The sequence below is a fragment of the Humulus lupulus genome, chromosome 1 (assembly GCF_963169125.1).
Source record: "Humulus lupulus chromosome 1, drHumLupu1.1, whole genome shotgun sequence".
NCBI lineage: Eukaryota > Viridiplantae > Streptophyta > Magnoliopsida > Rosales > Cannabaceae > Humulus > Humulus lupulus.
Genome location: NC_084793.1, coordinates 139,021,529 through 139,042,660, shown reverse-complemented (window position 1 = coordinate 139,042,660; position 21,132 = coordinate 139,021,529). Strand labels below are relative to the sequence as shown.

At 40.2% G+C, this 21,132-nt stretch overlaps 1 protein-coding gene across 1 annotated transcript; it reads left to right on the top strand.

Moving 5' to 3' along the window:
- Nucleotides 1–2,457: 2,457 nt before the first annotated feature.
- LOC133798326 (uncharacterized) lies at nucleotides 2,458–13,223 on the top strand. Its single transcript, XM_062236566.1, has 5 exons — nucleotides 2,458–2,682; nucleotides 2,768–2,905; nucleotides 3,107–3,274; nucleotides 11,460–11,891; nucleotides 11,975–13,223. Exons 3-5 carry the CDS (start codon nucleotides 3,272–3,274, stop codon nucleotides 12,194–12,196), a joined length of 657 nt encoding a protein of 218 aa, XP_062092550.1. The 5' UTR covers nucleotides 2,458–2,682; nucleotides 2,768–2,905; nucleotides 3,107–3,271; the 3' UTR covers nucleotides 12,197–13,223.
- Nucleotides 13,224–21,132: the final 7,909 nt, after the last annotated feature.

Sequence of the window (21,132 nt, the reverse complement as noted above, 5' to 3'; positions counted from 1 at the left end):
TCGCAGCACTAATTCCCTTCAGCAGCCTTGTGTTTCTGACTTGTCTAGAGTCGCAACCCTAATTCCATTATTTCTCAAATTAAGTCTTTCAACCTCGTTTCTTCATCACAAACTGACTTTTACTCGTCCTTAGCATCATTTTGAGTCGAACAACCACCAAGAGCTTCGTTTTTCCACTATTTTCTCTTCTTTTTACATTTTTCTCATGATTCACTGCACCAACCTACAACAAGAATAAACAAAAGCGTAATCTTGCACAAAACACACATAAGGACTCAAGATTACCACAAAAATAAATTCTAAAATGACACTAAAATGAAGTTATCACAAACATGGGTTTCGAAGTTAAGAACTAATAATAGCTCGACCAAATCTGCATTTTTGACGAGGAGAGATTTACTTTAATGGGTTTAATGGTTCTTTGCTAGATCTTAGATTTACATTTGTTGGATTTAATGGGTTTGTGGCTGTATTTGTGTTAGGTTATTGGATTTATACAGATTTCTTGGCTACCCTCCACAGATGGAGATGGAGACAAGTCTGGTTGGAGAAGATGAACACGTGGATGACACCATATATAAGTTTGATTTTGCATTTATTTTTTAATTTTTTGTTATGATGTCTAAATCTGGGAAGAATGGATTTGGTTTGGGATCGTAGGTTGTGAGTTCAGATTGTGTTAGACTTTGGTAGATCTTTTTGTGTAATTTTTTTTTTGTTCGTGAAAGAGTTTGATCTGATTTTGTTTTGATTTGTGTATTAAATTTTTTCGGTTTGATTTGGTTTGGTTTGATTTGAATTTTTGTTTTATTAATTAAGATTTTTATTTTATTATTTTATTTTATTAATTAAATAAAATTATATTTAAATTATTTTTTAAATAATAATTAGTTATTTAACACATGGTCCAATATAATATGGACACGTTTGTCCTTGCTGGCATTTAACAGATCTAGCTGGCACTTAACTGTGAAAATGGCACAATTGCAAAAAAAACGTAACAGTCGGGGGTATTGCAGTCAAAAAATTTTATTGGGGGTTAATGGTGCGTGAACTCGAAAATATCAGGGGGTTTCACCGTAAATATCCCAAATAATAATAAAAATAACTTTATAAAATTAAATCTAAAATAAAATAAAACAAAAACTTTAGAGACTATCTCTCATTTCTGACCCGTACTCTCTTTTTCCCTCTTCACCACAGACGACCATGGCGGATCACTGTCGAGATCTCGCTGGAGAACACGCACACCAGAAGCCAGCTTCCCTCACCTCAATTCAAGCTTTTGGTCGTGCGTGGGAGGCATCGAAAATAGGTTGAGTTTCAATGCATCGCTAGCAACGTTTCAAAAAAAATAGGATGAAGGGGACAACAGGATTGGAGCGCCATCAACGAGAGGAGTTCAGATTTGCCCCTCATTTGGGTTGAGGACCACTAGAAGGGGCAGAGACTACCTCGTTAGAATCTTAGGTTTTCGAGACTTCTTGGGCTCGATTCAGCCACATCACTAGGAGGTGAGATACACCACCACCACCAATGACAACAACAAGTCTCGAGCCTCCTCCCCACGTTTTACGTTTAATTTTATAGTTATTATTATTTTTTTATATTTTAAAATTAATTTTTATAATGATTTAGTTATTGATTAATTTGGTATTATGGAGGGAAATTTAGACATTTTCAAAAGTTTGTTGACCAAATTGGAGGGGTATCATTTTTAACTTATTTTCAAATTAAAGAGTAACATATGAGTATTATTCATAATAGAGAGCACCAATGCTCAATTGTAACCAATAGGTATATTTCCTTGTTTTTACAATAATATGTAATCATCATATGATAAATTTAAAGTTCTTTTATAACATAAAAAAAAATTCAAGAGTTTTTTACATGCTTATATTTCTATAACTAGAATGTTTCCTATACAAATTTAAAAATGGCACGCAATTATTCTCTATGAAAAAATGCTACTTCTTTTTTAAACACAATTATAAATTTTTTAATGTTAGAGAATATATATATATTCAATGGAAATATGGAAAATCAAAATATAACTTTATGCAAAAATACAATAGGCAAGATATTTGATTAGAATAATGTTATAACTCAATTGTACAAAATACAAGAAAATAGAAATAAGAAGAACAAAAGAGTGAAAAAAAACAATAATAAGAACACAAACACTCACACAACCAAAGTGTAGCGTAGTGGGGATCACCAATTTGAACAAGACTCAAAACATTTGTCTAAAAGCTTATTTCTCCCTATTCTCTAAGCACTAAGGAATCTCACAAGGAAATAGCTCTATGGTGTATTTTATAGCCAAGTGCTTTGTGAATAGAAAATGGTCACTACACCAAATACCCCTTTTCATAACATATGAATATAAGACTACTGAAAAAGTATTATGATACATAAATTAATAAGAGGCAAAGTAAAAAAAAGGCGGTATAACTTTTGGGAGCCCGCTAAATTGTAAAAGGTATTTTTTTCCTCTCCCTTTTTTAATTACAAAGTAAAAATTATTTTCTGGGAAGAATGCTCAGTCACTCTCTCCATGATCCTGTGCTCATCTCTCTCAAAACTGGCTACCAAGGAATATTCAGTAATTCGCACAGTCCTATGGTCATTTGTCTAAACCCCGACAACCATTTTTCTGCCTTGGAATTCTTTCACTTTTGGGTAAGCAATCTCTTGTTGTTTTCATTTTTTTTTATTGGGGGAAATGTATGGGCTTTAATATATTTTCCCAAAATCAACATTTTAGGAAAAGTGAATCTCTATTTCGTTGATGATCTGCCCCAACTTTCGTCTCCTCTAATCATCTTCGGCGCTTCCAATCATTTATGGTGTCTCCGAAGTCATTGTTCGGCTCTGCCTTATCGTCTACTACTACGTTCTTAGAGTACGTTCTTGAATATTTTTGTACTCTTCTCTTCTACATTGCCTGGGCCTAATTTGCTAGAGAAGTTTTCTGCTATAATTAGTCTTTGAGAAAATTTATAAATGAATGGATTTAAATATAAAAAACTAACAAATTGTGTTTGTGGTATTGTTTCATAAAAGAAAGAAGCCTTAGTTATGCTTTTCCCCTTTCCTTCTTTAGCACCCCAAAGACGAACAACCAAAACCACATCTCCTCCCTGAAATTGATGTTTCTCCTCGCCACTCCATAGACAGCTCACTGAAGTTCTTTTCCTGAGACACACACACTCATACCTCTCGACTTCTCCTCATCAGTCCCCAAACAGTTCAGACTTCAGATCTTTGGATGGTAAGTCTTCTATGCTTGCAGTTTCAATAAATTTATATATAAAAATAATCTGTTAGTTCAGTTTTCTAAAGCATGACATTGTTCGAAGCTGATTTTTGTTAGTTTTAAACACTTTTATTCTTATTTTGCTAACTACTTTAAACTACATTGGTTATGAGCTATTGGGTTTAATTAATAAATCAATTTGCATAATTGTTGATGATTATGATTTTTAGAAAATGGAATCTTATGATTGACAGTTTTGATGAATCGTCTCTTAAGTTAAATAGCTTGTGATATTCTCCCACCAGCTTAACGTTGTTTCTAGCTTATTTTGCTTAAGTCTCTCATTCTCTCTCTGTTTTCATAAATATGTTTATTTATATATTTTGTGTAATATATTTGTGTCTACAAAGTTGGCTATAACAATTTTCTTCTTAATGTTTCTATATTATCATTGCAATTTTAGAAATTTAAGGAGAAACTTTTTTAATTTTGCACGCACGGTATATATAATTAATATGGGTTTAAGTGTACTATGTTGCTCTTTGGTTGTGCTCATTATGTATAATATGATGAATTTAGATTATTTTCTATATGGGCTCTCTCTGTAAGATAATAGATGATGCCCTGTAAGTGTTTGTGAAAATGGTGAAAAGAAACTATAGATAATGATACAAAGAAAAATGTCAGTATTTGATCAATCTTTTTGTAATGTGGCTATTTTGATAACCATTATTGCTTCCTTTATTTCATTATTGTGTCAGAATAGACTTGAACTGATTAATTTGTTTGATGTTACTGAAATTTTGATAATACAATATATTACTGTCTTTGTCATATTTGTTTTTCTTGATTTTTTATTTTATTTTTTTGATTGGTTCTATATCATATTACTATATGAACCAATACTTAAATGATTTTTTTTCCTACTTGACCAGAATGAACGTGAGGCAATGTTATGCATCTTTATTAATATGGTTAAGAACTTTTCTTTTGAGTTTTACTTGATTGCTTATAACTATTACAGAACAGTAAATTGTAGTATTCATTTTTATTTCAGTTTTACTTGGTTGCTAGAGAAATTTTTGCGGAATTGAGTTTTTGAGACAGTTTATCATTGTAAATAAGATAAAAAATAAATGCTTCACATGTATTTATTGTTTTGCTTCCGAGGAAGAGTAAGTTTGATGATGAATATCACAAAAGGGAGATTATTTTGTTATTTTCAACACCTTATGTTTTCGGAGGCATGCACTACTGCTGTCTAATAGCTAGAGCTCTCTTTTCATATAAATACATATATATTGTAGAACCTATTGATGATCGTGTGATTTGATAATTTTTTCAAGGTAATGATCTTATTTTGATTCATTAATATCATATCAAATTGCTATAATATGGCTTTTGCGCAGTTATCTTTATAATTTCCATCTAAATGGCATGGGTTGAGTTTTAATGTGCTTTATGAGAGGGTTTTAAATTGGATATTAGTTTCTTATATGATTTTTCAGATCTAGTTAGTGCACTTCATAGGTCACAAAATATACTTTGATTTGCTAATATGTATTCCCACTTCTCATTTTGTTTATTGCCTTGTAATATAAATATAATAATATATGTATGAATATTGATATTGATATTTGATGAGTTTTGAATGCATAATAGTTGTAATTGAAAGCCCTATTGTTGTTTGGACCTGGTATCCTTTTCTTCTGTTTGGAGCATTAATAGGACAACAATAGTTAGTTTATTAATAAAGCTTCAATCTTTGTTGTTTTTCAATAGTCAAATAAAGTAGTAGAGTTTGCTAGGAAGATTGCTATAATTGTACTACATTTTTTAAAATTATGGATAGGATTTGCAACAGTGGAATGGCAATTGACATTGCTATAAGTGTTTGGAAACTAATGGACTTTGGGTTGAAGTTCAAGAGCCATAATGTTGTGGGATATTCCTTTGTTTTCATATGATTTATTTCTTATTCACATCTGATTTAAATTTTGGTTCTCACATTAGTCCTAAATTAAGTATATGATTTCATTAGTTATGTTGAAATGTCTATTTTAATATTGTACTTTATATGGCACTTTAGCTGCTACCAATTGACCTTAGTATGGTATAAAAACAAAAGCTGATTTGTCAATTCACATGGGTCTTAGTCATATCATCACATTTCTGTCGTATTGATTTGTTTTTGTTGATAAAATTTATTTTCTTTATATTGATTTGGTTCTATATCACATTACTATATGAACCAATGTTTTAATCACTTTTCGTCCTACTTGACCAAGATAAACATGAGGAAATTTTATGCATCTTTAATTATATGGTTAAGCATTTTTTGTTTGAGTGCTACTTGGCTGCTTTGTAGTAATTATTAAAGAACAATAATTCGTGGTATTCATTTTTTTTTAAGTGTTACTCAGTAGATTCATCTATTAGTATTTCTAACATTTATTTTCTTCTCGTTTTGGTTATTCTTCTTACATATTAATATTATTCAATACAACTTATTTGGTCTAGTTCTCTCACTCACGTATTTTAATCTATTTTTTTTTATTTATATCTAGTTTGTTCTATATTGATTCTTAATCTTTCTGCTTCATTATATTTAAAAAAAATTGATCTTGTAATAATATTCTTTGTCTTATTTCATAATTTTCACAACAAATATACTTTGAATCCAGCATAAAAAGCAGAGTAAACTAAAGTGGCAAGACTTGGTAATCAAGTCGTTTAATTAGAAACGTGTTACTAAAGCTACAGTTGAACTAGGGTTAAAAGATTTTGGTCTCAAAAGTTTCATTTCTTATAATCAAACATTTTCTTTTACATGGGATCCCAGAAGTAGTAAAGTTATACGACAGTTTACAAAATTCCAGGATTGAAATACAGCTACTAGCCACTCTAAGGAAAAACAGACAATTAAGCTTTTCTTGTCCTGTTCCACTCCTCGACCGTGGCGGCCGATCAGTTGGTTATGTACATTCAGCCTCAAAGCTCTCCGTCTCAGGACTGGTCCAACTTTCCCTTGCCTTTACCTGCACCACATAGCACCCATGAGCCAAGGCCCAGCAAGAAAATACAATAACAGAGCATAATCATTAAGCAAACAACCATATAACTCATACAGTATAAAAATGTACTCAACAGTCCAAATATTCATGTTATTGAAGTATTCAGCACACCAAGTACATCATTTCATATCAATAATCAATTCATATATGATAACCAGGGTTAACGCCCTTAGGCCACACCCTCTATTTATCCCACTGACTCTGGCCCGCTTAAACCGAGCTCAGTGAATATTAAGCTGTCCTCAGCTACCAGTGGCCGAGCCGCGCCCTGTGTGCAAGTATTATTTACGGCACCCTTAGGCCGTTCATCACGTGTCCCATGGCATAATACCATCTATGACATCATACAGATATAGGGAGCTCTTAGTCCCATCACAAACACTTAACCGGGTGCAATTTTCTTATCTTAAGATTTTGCTAGCTTTGTTCAATTCGATCCTCAAGCATGATCCCGTCTGAGCCCTAGCGTACACCTAGTCACGGTCACAAGTTAAAACCAACTCCAAATCTCAATTCCAAAACTTAGCCTCGGGACCAATCCCAAGCCCTCGGGAAGCCCTAATTCCACCAAACGGGATGGTGGAACCAAACCCCGAGCCCCCGGGCAAAAACCCTAAGAAATAACCCAAAACCTCTTTCTGGGAACAGGGTAGTGCTACAGCGCCCAAAGGAGAGCGCTATAGCGCTACAAGCAGAGCTAAAAATCTCTGGAACTTCAGGGCCTAGCTCTGTAGCGCCCAGTGACTAGCGCTACAGCGCTAGTCACAGCACAGCCCAGCATATATTTTTTCTCCTTCAAATTTTCCCGAGCCAAACCTTTCCAAAACTCAACCAAACCTCAACCAAACTTCAAAACAAGCCTCCCAACATCCTCAACTCATCCCATAAGTCCCAACCCCAAGAAATTCAATAACATGCACCCCAAAACACAAAATTCACCATGGTTGAACCTAGAGCTCAAAACTCAACTGAAATCATCGAACTTAAACCAGAGTTTCTTACCTTTGATGGATGAGCTCAACCTAGGTTATCTTCCACACTTGCTTAGCCTTCACCTCCTCAAAGCTTCAGCCTCAATTCCCTAGAATTCCAACCAAAACTCAGCTCAAAATCCATATTAACACTAAGAACCAGAAACTGAGTTACAACCTCAAGATCTTACCTCAAATGATGGGTAACCTCTACCAATTCCTCAAGAAAAATCAAGGATCCTAGCCTCAAGCTCCTGCCCAAACTCTCTCTGATTTTTAGCTCCAAGAGACCTCAAGAATTGGTGAAGAGAAGCCCAAACCGTGTGAGAGAGAACACCCCTGCTTTTTTCCCTCCTTTCCTTTTTCTTTTCTTTCTTCAGACTTCCAACACATTCTACACATTCCACTAAGGCATAAAGCTTAATAACACTTATCTCTACTTAACTCAAATGACCAATTTGCCCTCCCATTTAAAACTAGGCCTTTAAACCTCCTAAGGGCATTTTAGTCATTACACCCAATTCCCGCTAATTCCTTGAGTGTCTCTAATATTTACCGCTTACTTCCCGACACCTAACTAATCACCAACTATATTCCTCAATATCAAAATAAACTCCAATATATTCTCTAAATTCCCAGAAATACCCCCAGGCTCGCCCCGAGCCGGGTATAAATCCCCGCCGTGACTTTTTCGCTAAACCGCTCACTAAGATCGCCTCGAGTCACAGATTACAAATATATCCACATAATAATGTGATCTCAACAATTTATTACAATTATTTACATTTATGCCCTCAACGGGCTAAAATTACGAATATGCCCTTCTAACCTAATCAGGGCCTACATGCATATTAATACACATAGTCATGCATCACAGATATTCAAATAATCATATAACATGCTTTTAATTATTTAATTCACATATAATCCAGTTATGCCCTTCCGGCACACTAATCAAGGCTCTTAAGCCTTATTAGTGAATTTGGGTTGTTACATTATATGTGTAATGTAAGTACACTAACGTGTGAGTACCGAAATGCTTAAGTAAGAGTTTTTGTTTTTATTGAGATATAAATGATGTTGACCCTTGTTTTGGTCAACTGACACGGAGTCAAAAAGCTTGATGTGGATAGATGTGTTGGAATGAATATAATGACAAAAACAGTAAAGGACACAGGAAATTATAGTGGTTCGGCCCCAAGAACTGGTAATGACCTACGTCCACTTAAGCTATTATTGATATGAGATCTCAAATGAGTGATCAAAGAACTAGGGTTCTCCGAGTTTCACAAACCTGAGAGAGATAAATGGTACAATCGTAATACAATAGCTCTAATTCTCTCGTAAATCTGTAATTTTTTCTAAGCAAAAGCCAAAAGTCCCTTCCTTGAGCTATCTTTCTCTATTTATAGGCTCAAGGAGGATTACATGAATTTGTTACAGATATTCTCTCCTAATTAATCGGGTAATCAGGAATCATTGGAGATAATCTCGGAATTGATTAAGATCTTCACAAGATCATCTTGAAATATGCAGAATGTACGACCATGTTGGTCATAAGGAAAACTCAACTGACATGCCTGTAATGTCTTACTGGTCGATACTCAAACAGAACTCTGCCAGGTGTCAGCCACGTGTTCAAAATTGCCTGCCACGTCACCCGTGCCTATTTTTTGGATAACACTTGCCCCCCAAGTTTATTTATTACGACCAACAATAAATAAACTTTAAGGAAACGACTCTTCGATTACCCCACCAGATCTGTCAGAGGAGTTCGTGCATCCTTGGGAAAAGTAACCTACCCCTGTCCAATCACGGCTTTTTGGTTCCCAAGTAACCTATTGACGGCTATCACCCTTCCCCACACTTCGAAAAGAAGAAACTGATGATTACTTCCTCTTTCATGTCACAGACAAAATATATATATAGCCTTCTTAAAGTCTTCAATTCCTTTTTACGCAAGTTATCTCTCCTTCAAGAAACCCTAAAATCCGAACCTTCATTCTCTCTGAAGACCATCTTTCAGTGTTTCAAGAACCATCTGTCTGCTCGTCTAGCTCGAATCTTCTTCAAACCTCTACGATCTTTGCTTTGGTAAGTTTCAGAACCTTTCTGCTCTTTATTTTTGCGTGCATGCCGCTGTGAGTTAACTGTTAAGTTCTGGTGTTGTTTGTGTTTCTGGGTTGAGATGCATGAAGGTAGGGGATTTATCGGGTGATAGTAGATAGGATGATGTTTCTTTGCCATTTAGAAGTTACGAGTTATTTTGATAGCCGAGATCATAAATTTAGGACGTAAAACCGAAGAAAAAATTTGATTTTTATGCTAGTTGAAAAATCGAGTTTTTCCCGCCCTTAAAGGAGTTGAAAAAATTAGTTTGTTAGAATAGCGCTGAAAGATCAAAAGCAGATCAAATTAGTTTTTTGTTAGAATGTTGTTGTATAAAAGTAACTCGTTAAAGAAAGTAAAAATCATAAAAATCAAACTGTTCGTGTGAAAAAATTAGTTTTTTGTTAGAATGTTGTTGTATAAAAGTTGACTTTTATACACGACCAGCGCTATTCTAACAAACTTTCTAGATTCTCCATCCTCACCTCCCCATTTCTCTGTTCGTAGATTTTAATGCCAAATTTGTGGGGAGGTGAGTGGCCAATTGAAGACGATCTTCTTGCACAACTGCTTGAAGGCGAAGAACAGCTGGCCCAGCGTGTTCACGAGATTCCCTTCTCAAGACTTTCTTCTTCTAGACCTCAACCATCACCACCTAAAATGGCCCGCTCTAAATCTCCAGGAAAAAAGAAACCAAACCCTGAAAACAATCCAAATCCTCCAGCCCAGCCTGATTTGCAGGCTAGGGTTCCCTCGACCAGTGGTCGAGAAAACTTTTCCCCGGACCCTCGCATTCAGGTCAAGGCTCGCCCTCAGCATTCAAACCTTCCTAATGTCGAGTGGTATCTTTCTCCCACCAGCCAGGTGACTCCCCGGATGCTTGCCAATTACCTAAGGAAGTATCCTCTCACCGGGGTCAATCTCAAGATCCCTGCTGCTGACCAGAGGGCTAATTTGCCTGGGGGCGTCTACAGTGCCTGGTCGAGGTACCACATAGAGGCGGGGGCTACCCTTCCTCTACATCCGTTCTATCAGGGGGTGGCAAACTACTTCGGTGTTGCCCCCTTTCAAATTACTCCAAATGGATATAGAATGCTTGCTGCACTCTATATCCTTTACAAACTCAAAAAAATGGCCAGAGCCCACTCCCCACGAGGTCAACTTCCTTTTTGACCTTAAGTCCAACCCTCAACAGTACGGGACGGGCTTTTATCACTTTTGTCACCAGGAAACAAACCGCACATTCTTGAGTGACACTACCCATATCTCCAACGTGGGTAAATACAATCAGGAGTATTTCCTCACGCCAGACATGACTACGAACAAGTTGGCCTTCGCTCGAGGAGGTAAATGTCCTTTTCCACTGGTCGCTACTTTTCTTATCAAATTTCTTTGTACTTCTCTAAAGTATCGTGTGCCTTTCAGGACCATGGTTACACCCGACCCCAACACCAGACATGGTGTTGAGGTCCAACACACTGGCCAGGATGGCTGACGCTGAAAAAAGCGTTAAGTCTCTGGTCACTGATGAAAACTTGAGGCTGTCTGGCCTCCTAACCCCTCGTCAAGAAATGAGGGAACCCGCGGTGGCAGATGCCACTGCCGAGGGGCATCCCGAGCAGTAACCCCCAGCGTCCCCTCCCCGAAGGAGACCGACTGGGGTTACGATCAGGGAACCAACTGGCGCCCCCAGTGCAGAAAGGCCTTCTGCCCCCCAAGGGAAGGGGAAACAAAAGGCAATAGAAGTTGTCATAGACTTGGACGAGTCTTCAGACGAAAATGATACTGTTATTTCGCTTTTAAATAGCTTGCCAATTCCCTGTCACTTATTTGATGGGGACGACAATTTTATGTATACTCCAAATCTAGGGCCAGACTTCTCCGTGCCAGAGAGTTGGTGTATGACTAGTAGAGTCAGTAGTGTAGCGACAAGTAGTAGTAGCTCGGGTATTGGACTTTGTGATTTTTCCTTACTTCTTTTTTGATGTACTATAATTTGTCATCTATTTTTGTCTTACTATCTGCAATGCTTATCTTCTTTTGCAGAAATGGCCTCCCCCAATGTTTTCGATTTATACCAGACTCAGGAGGAGGAGGAGGTTCCCTTGGTCCGACGGAGGAAATCGGCCAAGAGACACGACGGCGAACGGCGAATCTAGCCAAGCACCCTCGGCCAAGAAGGGTAGAGCAGCTGATCCTTCCAAGGATGGGCCCTCTGGGCAACCTTCTACTCAACCACCTACCCCTGCTGAGAAGGAGGTCCCACCTGCCGCCACAAACCCTTCGCCTACGGCTCAAAAAGAACACGCCCAGCAAGTCGAACTTCCTGGGGCCAGACTCTCGAGCCGTTCCCTGCGATCAGCTAAAGATTGTCTTGCTCATATCCTGAAGCATGACCGTTGCAGGGAGGCAATGGCTGAGGCTGAGAACATGGGGGTCGACCAGATCCTCAACAGGGCTCTTAACAAAGTAGCCAGTGTAAGTACTCTTTCTCTTTTTGCGATCTTGGCTCTTATCTTTCCTTCTTGTAATATAGCCTAACCCTTACTCTTTGAATGCAGGCCATGCTGACAATGATCGTTGCTCGTACTCGCGCTAGCGCTAGCATCGAGCAGTCTCGGGCGAAGGTCATCGAGGAGCTTCAAGCCGCAGTGGCTAGGCATGCTGGGGAGTTAGAGGTGGTCATCCAACAGAAGGATGCCCTGGTGGCAGAACTGGCAGAGAAGCAAGCTTCTCAGGAAACTCTCAGGAAGCAAAGGGATGACTACCTGGAGTCCAACTGAATCCAATGGTGTGAAGTCAAGAAACTTAGGGAGGACCATCTCGCTAAGGACGCGACCATTGCTGTTCTTAAAAGCCAGGTAAAGCAGCTTAAGCTCACCAATGCCAAGGACCTGGAGAGGTATAAGAACGCGACACTTCGGTGTTTCTACGATTTTTGGAAACACAACCAAAGTGCCGATTTTAGTTACCTTCCAGAAGACACTAGGAAGGTCGAGCTAGCTCGCTGCACTGCTCGGTTAGCTGCCGAAGAGAGAGCTAGGGTCCCTGCTTCCCCAAGCATTCAGCCAGCCGCCGAAGTGGAGGGAGGAGAAGCTGGAGGGGATGTGGTCGATCAAAATGCTCCAACGGATCCTCCTGCTCCTCAAGCTCCTTAGAGTTTTTTGTTTTTTGCTTTTCTTTAATTACATGACCTACTGGTCGTGATGTAAAGACTATGATTTCTTTTTTAATTTTGCTGCATGGGCAGCATATTTTCCTTTTACTTTGAACAATTACATCCAACCAGTTGTGCTTGCGGTGTAAAAGAATTCCCTTTGATATTATAATATTTCTGCTTATTATAACATCTGTTCACATGACTGAACTTAGCATAGTACTTTGGCTTGATTTAACAAAATATAAATTTTGAAAAACACTCTAAGTACCGTTGCATGCTTTCACTTATTTTGTTCATGTGTTTACATACCTCTTGGTATGCTTTGCTATCGATGTACCTTATATGCCCCCCAAGTGACTGAGGAGCATTAGGTCCTTGGTCACTTGCCTTGACCACGACCTGTTCGAACATTACTGCTCGGTATAAAATGCAATACTTATAATACAGCAAAACAACACACGTAATGAACAGATACTTGTTAAATAAAAGATTTACAAAGGTTGGCAAGAATGACTGGTTGCGCACAGTCCCTTATAATTCTCATATTAAAATGGACTAAACATGTCTTTACGAGTGATCTTTTAAAAAGATCTTACACTTATAAGCGATCAGTCATACAACATGACTAACCCTTTTTCAAAACTTGTAAAAAGTAAAAATTAATACAAGCCAGTCCTTTAAGAAGGACTGTTTATTGATAATACTTGCGCAAGTGTTCTCCATTCCAATAGCGCGGAACGAGATCTTCATTTAAGCGTGCAAGTTTGTATGTGCCTGGTTGAAGGACTTCTTCAATCTGGTAAGGTCCTTCCCAGTTTGGTCCGAGTACTCCAGCAGCTGGGTCGCGGGTGTTCAAGAAAACTCGTCGAAGTACTAGGTCCCCAACGCTGAACTTTCTTTCTTTTACTTTTGAGTTAAAATATCGGGCGAATTTTTGCTGGTACGCAGCTACTCGGAGTTGGGCTTTTTCTCGTTTCTCCTCAAGCTAGTCTAGGGACTCCATTAACAGTTGGCTATTCTGGTCTTGGTCGTATGTGATTCTTCGATGTAAGGGCGAATCTAACTTGACTGGAAACATGGCTTCATACCCGTATGCTAAGGAAAATGAGGTATGACCTGTTGCTGTTTGATGAGAAGTTCTATACGACTAGAGTACTTCGGGCAGTTGTTCCGGCCAAGCTCCTTTAGCTTCTTCGAGCCTTTTCTTCAGGGTATCCTTAAGTGTTTTATTCACTGCTTCGACTTGCCCATTTTCTTGTGGATGCGCGACTGAAGAAAAGCTTTTGACAATTCCATGCCTTTCGCAGAAATCTGTAAATAAGTCGCTGCCAAACTGGGTGCCGTTGTCTGAGACGATCTTCCGAGGCAATCCATACCGACAAACAATGTTCTTGATGACAAAGTCAAGAAATTTCTTTCTCGTTATGGTAGCGAGTGGCTCAGCTTCGGCCCATTTGGTGAAGTAGTCGACTGCTACAACTGCGTATTTTACTCCACCTTTTCCCGTTGGCAAGGATCCAATTAAATTGATACCCCATACAGCGAAGGGCCATGGAATTTGCATTTGTTTTAACTCGTTGGGAGCCGTGCGTGGGATCTTGGAAAATCTCTGACACTTATCACATTTTCGCACAAACTCCATTGAGTCTTTGTTCATAGTCGGCCAGAAATAACCCTGCCGCAGGATCTTTTTCGATAAGCTCTGCCCCCTAGCGTGATCCCCACAGAAGCCCTCATGTACCTCCTTCATCAGCTCTTTAGCCTTTTCTGGTGTAATACATCTGAGCAGTGGCATGGAGTACCCTCTTTTGTATAGAATAACATCGACCGATATGTATCTAGCAACCTGCCTCTGAAGAGTCCTGGCTTTGTTTCTATCTGCTGGTAGTACACCATTCGTGAGATACTCCAAGTATGGGGCCATCCATGTATCTTCTATCCGAATTTCCATACTGGTTTCATCTGCTCGTATGCTCGGCTTGCGTAGTCATTCCACCGGCACTATATTTAAAGTGTCATCATCTTTTGCACTCGCAAGTTTGGCTAAGGCATCTGCGTTTGAATTCTGATCCCGAGGTATTTGCTGAGGGTATACTTCTCGAATTGCACCAACAGATCTTTGGTTTTGTTCAGGTAGGCCACCATCTTCAGGCCCCGTGAATCACTACCAGCTGTGAATCACTGTAAATATCCAGCACTTTTATACTCATGTCTTTGGCCAACCTTAGCCCAGCGAGGAGTGCTTCATACTCGGCTTCATTGTTTGATGCGGTGAAATCGAACCTGATAGCGCAGTGAAATCGATGCCCTTCTGGCGTTATCAATATCACTCCTGCTCCTGTGTGAGATTCGTTGGACGATCTGTCCGTGAATAACTTCCACGAAGGAGCTTCGACTTGGGGCTTAGGCGCACTAGGTTTTTCGCACTACTCGTTATCTGGGAGCTCAGTGAATTCAGCGATAAGATCAGCCAAGACTTGTCCTTTTACTGCTGCTCGCGGTGAATATGTGATATCGAACTACCCAAGTTCGACTGCCCATTTTAACAAGCGTCCAACTGCTTCCAGTTTTTGCAGAACTTGCCAAGGGGCTGGTCAGTTAAGACTGTGATGGGATGGGCTTGGAAGTAAGGACGTAACTTCCTTGAGGCCAAAATTAAGCAATAGGCTAATCTTTCGATGGGAGGATACCTCAATTCGGCCCCGATTAACCTCTTGCTAACATAATAAACCGCCTTTTGTACACCTTTTTCTTCTCGTACTAGTACCACGCTAGCAGCATATTCAGTGATCGCCAGGTAAATGAACAAAGTTTCTCCATTTATAGGCTTTGATAAAACATGAGGCTGTGCCATGTGCGATTTTAAGGCTTGGAAAGCCTGTTCGCAGTCTTCAGTCCACTTGAACTTTTTGTTGCCTCTAAGTAGATTAAAGAAAGGGACGCATTTATCCGTCGACTTTGAAATAAATCTACTGAGTGCAGCAATTTTTCCAGTTAAACTTTGCACATCCTTGATTTTCACTGGCGATTTCATGTCGATCAGGGCTTTGATCTTTTCGGGGTTGGCCTCGATTCCTCTTGAATTAACAATGAACCCCAAAAATTTCCCTGATCCTACTCTGAAGGAACATTTGAGGGGATTTAGCTTCATCTGATATTTGTTCAAAACATTGAAACATTCCTGCAAATCCTTCACATGTCCTTCTGCCTTTTTTGACTTTACCAGCATGTCGTCCACATACACCTCCATGTTTACTCCGATTAACTCCTTAAACATGTAGTTAACCAATCGCTGGTAAGTCACACCAGCGTTTTTCAGTCCGAAAGGCATCACTTTATAACAGTATAACCCTGTATCGGTCTGAAAGCTAGTGTGATCCTCGTCAGGGGGATGCATACTGATCTGATTATACCCCGAGTATGCATCCATGAAAGAGAGGATCTCATGTCCTGCAGTTGCATCGATCAGCTGGTCGATCCTTGGGAGTGGGAAGCAATCTTTCGGGCAGGCTTTATTAAGGTTTGTGAAATCCACACAGGTTCGCCATTTTTCGTTAGGCTTGGGAATCAGTACTGGATTAGAGACCCATTCTCCTTCAGTCTTTCAACTTCCTCTTTTAAGGCTTTCGATCTATCCTTATCGAGCAGCCTTCTTTTCCGTTGCACGGGTGGAAAACTCTTGTCAATGTTCACGACATGGCTGATAACTGCAGGATCTATCCCAGCCATGTCTTTATGTGACCAGGCAAAAACTTCCTGGTTCTTTCTCAAAACTTCCACCAGTGCGTGCTTCGTTGTTGCTTCTAAGTTTTTCTCGACTTTTACAACTCTGGTCGGGTCTTTTTCGTCAAGTAGGACCTCTTCAAGGTCCTCAACGGGTCCAACATCTTCCTCAAAATCCCCAAAGCGAGGATCTAAATCTCTATCCTTACTTTGGGCAACACCCTATTTGGTGACTCCATCACCGGATTGGGCTTGTGTATCAATAGCCATCTGCAACCTCTTTGGGGGAGTGCTCTTCGATGTTCCCTTCTTTGCCTTCGTGATCGAGGCATTGTAGCACTCCCTTGCTTCCCTCTGATTTCCCAACACGCGTCCTACCCCTGCGTCTGTCGGGAATTTGATGGCCAAGTGCCATATTGAGGTGACCGCCCGAAGGTCAACCAGTATGGGCCTTCCGATTACAGCATTGTACGCCGAAGGACAATCGACTACTATGAAAGTAGCGAGTAATGTCCTGGTAGCAGGCGCTGTACCTGCTGTTACCGGAAGTCTGATTGACCCCGTTAGGGCAAGTCCCTCACCAAAGAAGCCGTAAATTGTTTGGTTGTAAGGCTCTAAGTCCTTGACGGACAACTTCATGCGTTCTAGCGAAGATTTGTACAGGATGTTTACTAAACTTCCTGTATCGACTAGTACTCTCTTCACCATCATGTTAGCGATTTGAACATCCACGACCAGCGGATCGGAATGTGGGAACCGGACATGCTGGGCGTCGCTATCAGAGAAGGTTATTTTCACCATCCTCTGATCGAGCCTTCTATGATGCCCTGTCCTCCACAATCATCATCTCAATGTCCTGGTCGTGGCGTAGGGTTCGAGAATATCGTTCTCTCACCTTTCCACTGCTTCCCGCGAGGTGTGGGCCTCCATAGATGGTGATTAAAGTGCCAGCTACAGGATTAGGCTGCAAAGGTGGCGAGCGTTGGCATTTGGGTGCGTGCTCGTTGCCACCTGGAGCCTCTCGTTGGGAAGTTCCCGAGGCCCGTACGTATCTCCTCAAGTGTCCTTGTCTGATAAGGAACTTGATTTCATCCTTTAGCTGGTTTCATTCATTTGTATCGTGTCCGTAGTCGTTATGATAACGACAGAACTTGGTTGTATCTCTCTTCGAAATATCCTTCTGAATGGGAGCGGGTCTTTTGTAAGGCACACTAGAACTCGTGGCCTGATACACCTCTCCCCGAGACTCGACAAGGGCAGTGTAGTTAGTGAACCGTGGTTCATAACGATTGCCTTTAGCGCGTTTATTTTCAGAGGTGGAAGGCTCATTATGCGGCTGCTTCCCCCCATTCTTGCCATTGCCATTGCCGTTCACATTGCCTTTGCCGTTGCCATTGGGTTTTGACCCATTGGCGGCTTTGGCGGGCTCGACAGTCCCCTTATCCTTGTATGGGGGCTTTCCTTCGCTAGCGATGGCATCCTCGAGCTTGATGTACCGATCATCTCGATCCAAAAATTCTTGAGTAGTCTTAACTCCATGCTTTCTGAGGCTACTCCACAAAGGCATACGGCGCCTAACTCCCGTAGTTAGGGCCATCATCTTGCCCTCATCTCCCACTGTTTTGGCTCTAGCTGCTGCTCGCATGAAGCGCTGGACGTAATCCTTCAGTGGCTCTCCTTCTTGCTGGTGTATCTCCACCAGCTGGTTCGCCTCAGTTGGGTGCACACGACCCGCATAGAATTGTCCATAAAATTCCTTTACGAACATCTCCCAAGAAACAATACTTGCACAGCATCAAAAAGTGTTGCATTAAAGATCCTGCACCGAGCGTCTTCAGACACTTTCTGAATGTCCATCTGTATCTCAAACTTGTTGACATGAGATACCAGGTCACCATACCCGTCAAAGTTCGGAAGCGTGGGCATCTTAAACTTGCCGAGAGTTTCTGCCACAGCTATCCTCTGAACGAAAGGAGTGACCATTCTCCTGTCGTACTCGATATGAGACGTTCTTCCCCCGACCAGCTGTTGTACTGCCTGGTTCAGGGCATCTATCTGGGCTTGCATGGCGTCAGGAATCACCGGGGCCTCTGCTGCTGGGGGAATGTACTCATCATGCCATTCCCAGCGGTCGTTGAGTACATCTCTTAAGTCTTCGTCTCTTCGTCGTTGCTCGCTTGCTCTGAGCCGGTTAAAGACATTATTTTGTCTGGGTTCCCCCCCAGCATTACTTCTCTCGGGTTGGTCCTCCCTAGGTGGTGGGCTTCTGCCCCCACCTCTCTCTTCATTTCTCCGACCGGCATTTCCTCTGCCTGAGTCGGCTTCATTGTACCCATGGCCATCTCTGAACCTCGATTGGCTATGGTGGGATCGACTGTCCCCTTGGTTACCCCCTCAGGCCGACACTTCTCGAGCGTTAGAGGGTGGCCTGCGTTGGTCGGTAGGTCCCCGTGCATTATCATGCTATGGGGGGCCCCGGACCGCAAAGCTTATCTCTGAGTTCCTTATGTTGCCAGAAGGACGCTGCCCCCTGCTCGGTCGGTTTGGCTCTTCGCCCCTATGGCGTTTAGGAATACGGGGCTACTGCCCGGCCCTATTCTGCCTTGGCTGCGGGGGATTGCCCCGAGCAGCCTAGGATGGAGGCTGTGCTTCAGGATCCCTTGGTGGGACATCCTCCTAAGGCATTGGCGGCTGCTCGGGCCTTTGGGGGCTCGACGGCTGGATCAACGGGCTAGGATTGGGACCCCTTTGGGGTGGCCCATTTGTGGGTTGATTAGGCTGTGAGGCAGGTGTAGCCTGATTCCTAGCCAACTGCAGGGCTACTTCGAGGGCTGCCATGGCCTCCCTCTGACGACGGTCCATCTCCGCCTGTCTTTCACTCAGTTCCTGGCACTGTTACTCTATCTCTTGTTGTTGCTGCGCCATAATCTCCGCAGCACTTTCTTGGCTGGCCCTCAGATTGGTCAGTTCATCCTACAATACCCCCAGGGTATTTCTCAGCGTCTCTGAATCTAGTTCTTCCTCATCAAATTCCAAATGTGGCTCATTTTCAGCCATGTTTGGAGGAGGAGGCGGTTGAGACGGTGCAACGCCAGCCGCCTGCCCAGCTTTCTTTGTTGTTTTCGCCATTACTACTTCAACGATTTCGTATCAAGCTCTCAATGAAAGCACCAGAATGTTGACCCTTGTTTTGGTCAACTGACACGGAGTCAAAAAGCTTGATGTGGATAGATGTGTTGGAATGAATATAATGACAAAAACAGTAAAGGACACATGCAATTATAGTGGTTCAGCCCCAAGAACTGGTAATGACCTACGTCCACTTAAGCTATTATTGATATGAGATCTCAAAGGAGTGATCAAAGAACTAGGGTTCTCCGAGTTTCACAAACCTGAGAGAGATAAATGGTACAATCGTAATACAATAGCTCTAATTCTCTGGTAAATCTGTAATTTTTTCTAAGAAAAAGCCAAAAGTCCCTTCCTTGAGCTATCTTTCTCTATTTATAAGCTCAAGGAGGATTACATGAATTTGTTACAAATATTCTCTCCTAATTAATCGGATAATCAGGAATCATTGGAGATAATCTTGGAATTGATTAAGATCTTCACAAGATCATCTTGAAATATGTGGAATGTACGACCATGCTGGTCGTAAGGAAAACTCAACTGACATGCCTGTAATGTCTTACTGGTCGATACTCGAACAGAACTCTGCTAGGTGTCAGCCACATGTTCAAAATCGCCTGCCACGTCACCCGTGCCTGTTTTTTGGATAACAAATGATATTACTAAAGAGCATGGAAACTTGTTTTTTGTGATGTCATTTATCCATTTTTTAACAATATATTTATGTATTTATATTTTCTGGTTTACTTTTCTCCCCAAACCTTAAGCTTTTCACAAATTCATTTATTTGTGTTAAGTCATTTTAGGTCAAAAGTCACATTCTTGATATATTTGTGTTACACGCATACTTGCCACTTAAATTATACATACTTATTGATGGTCCTTTTTTTAGAACAAGATACTTATTGGTTGTCTTAGATGTACTTTGTAACTATTTTCTGTTGAAGAGTTTTGGGAAAATCAAAACATATATAAAATGGTCCCCTTTCATTACTGCTTTTTTAAAACCCAAAAACATGTTTGTTTTGCTAAACTTGGTAATGTATTAAGAAGTTGTAAAGGAAACAACCAACAATTATGAAATTTCTTTCTTCTTGTCACTATGGGTATATTATTTTTAAATTTACATTGAGTCTACTTATTGTATGTCTATTGAATGTCTTATTAAATTATTTTCCTCAGTTTATATATGTTCTTTTGATATTTAGATTGAAAAATAAATTGACTGATTTTTCTTTTCTCTTGTTTGCAGCTAGAAATTTTGCGTTGATTTGGGTATGTTTTGAATTAGGCTTGGCTACAATTATAATACTGTAATTGATTATTTTCATAATGTATATATTGGATTTTGGATTGTTAATCTTTATATTCTGACTGTGTTCCATACGAGTATCTAATGCAGAAGATTTGGTCTTAATCTAGTATCTCTTGCAATTGGTCTGATTTCACTCTATATACGCAATGTATTGTTTGAGACAGTTTCAATACATTGTTTTATATTAAGATATGGTAAAACAATGCATTTTAGCAGCTTTCATTTATGGATTATGGTTTGATAAGTCAAGGTATAAATGATATATTTTAGACATAATAATCTTTCTTTTAAACACAGTTTTGGAAACTTGTTGCAAATTTTGGAGGGTGAAAATGTGATCACTGTCCACTGACTTCAGCCAAATACAACTTGAGCTCTTACCTTATAATTTT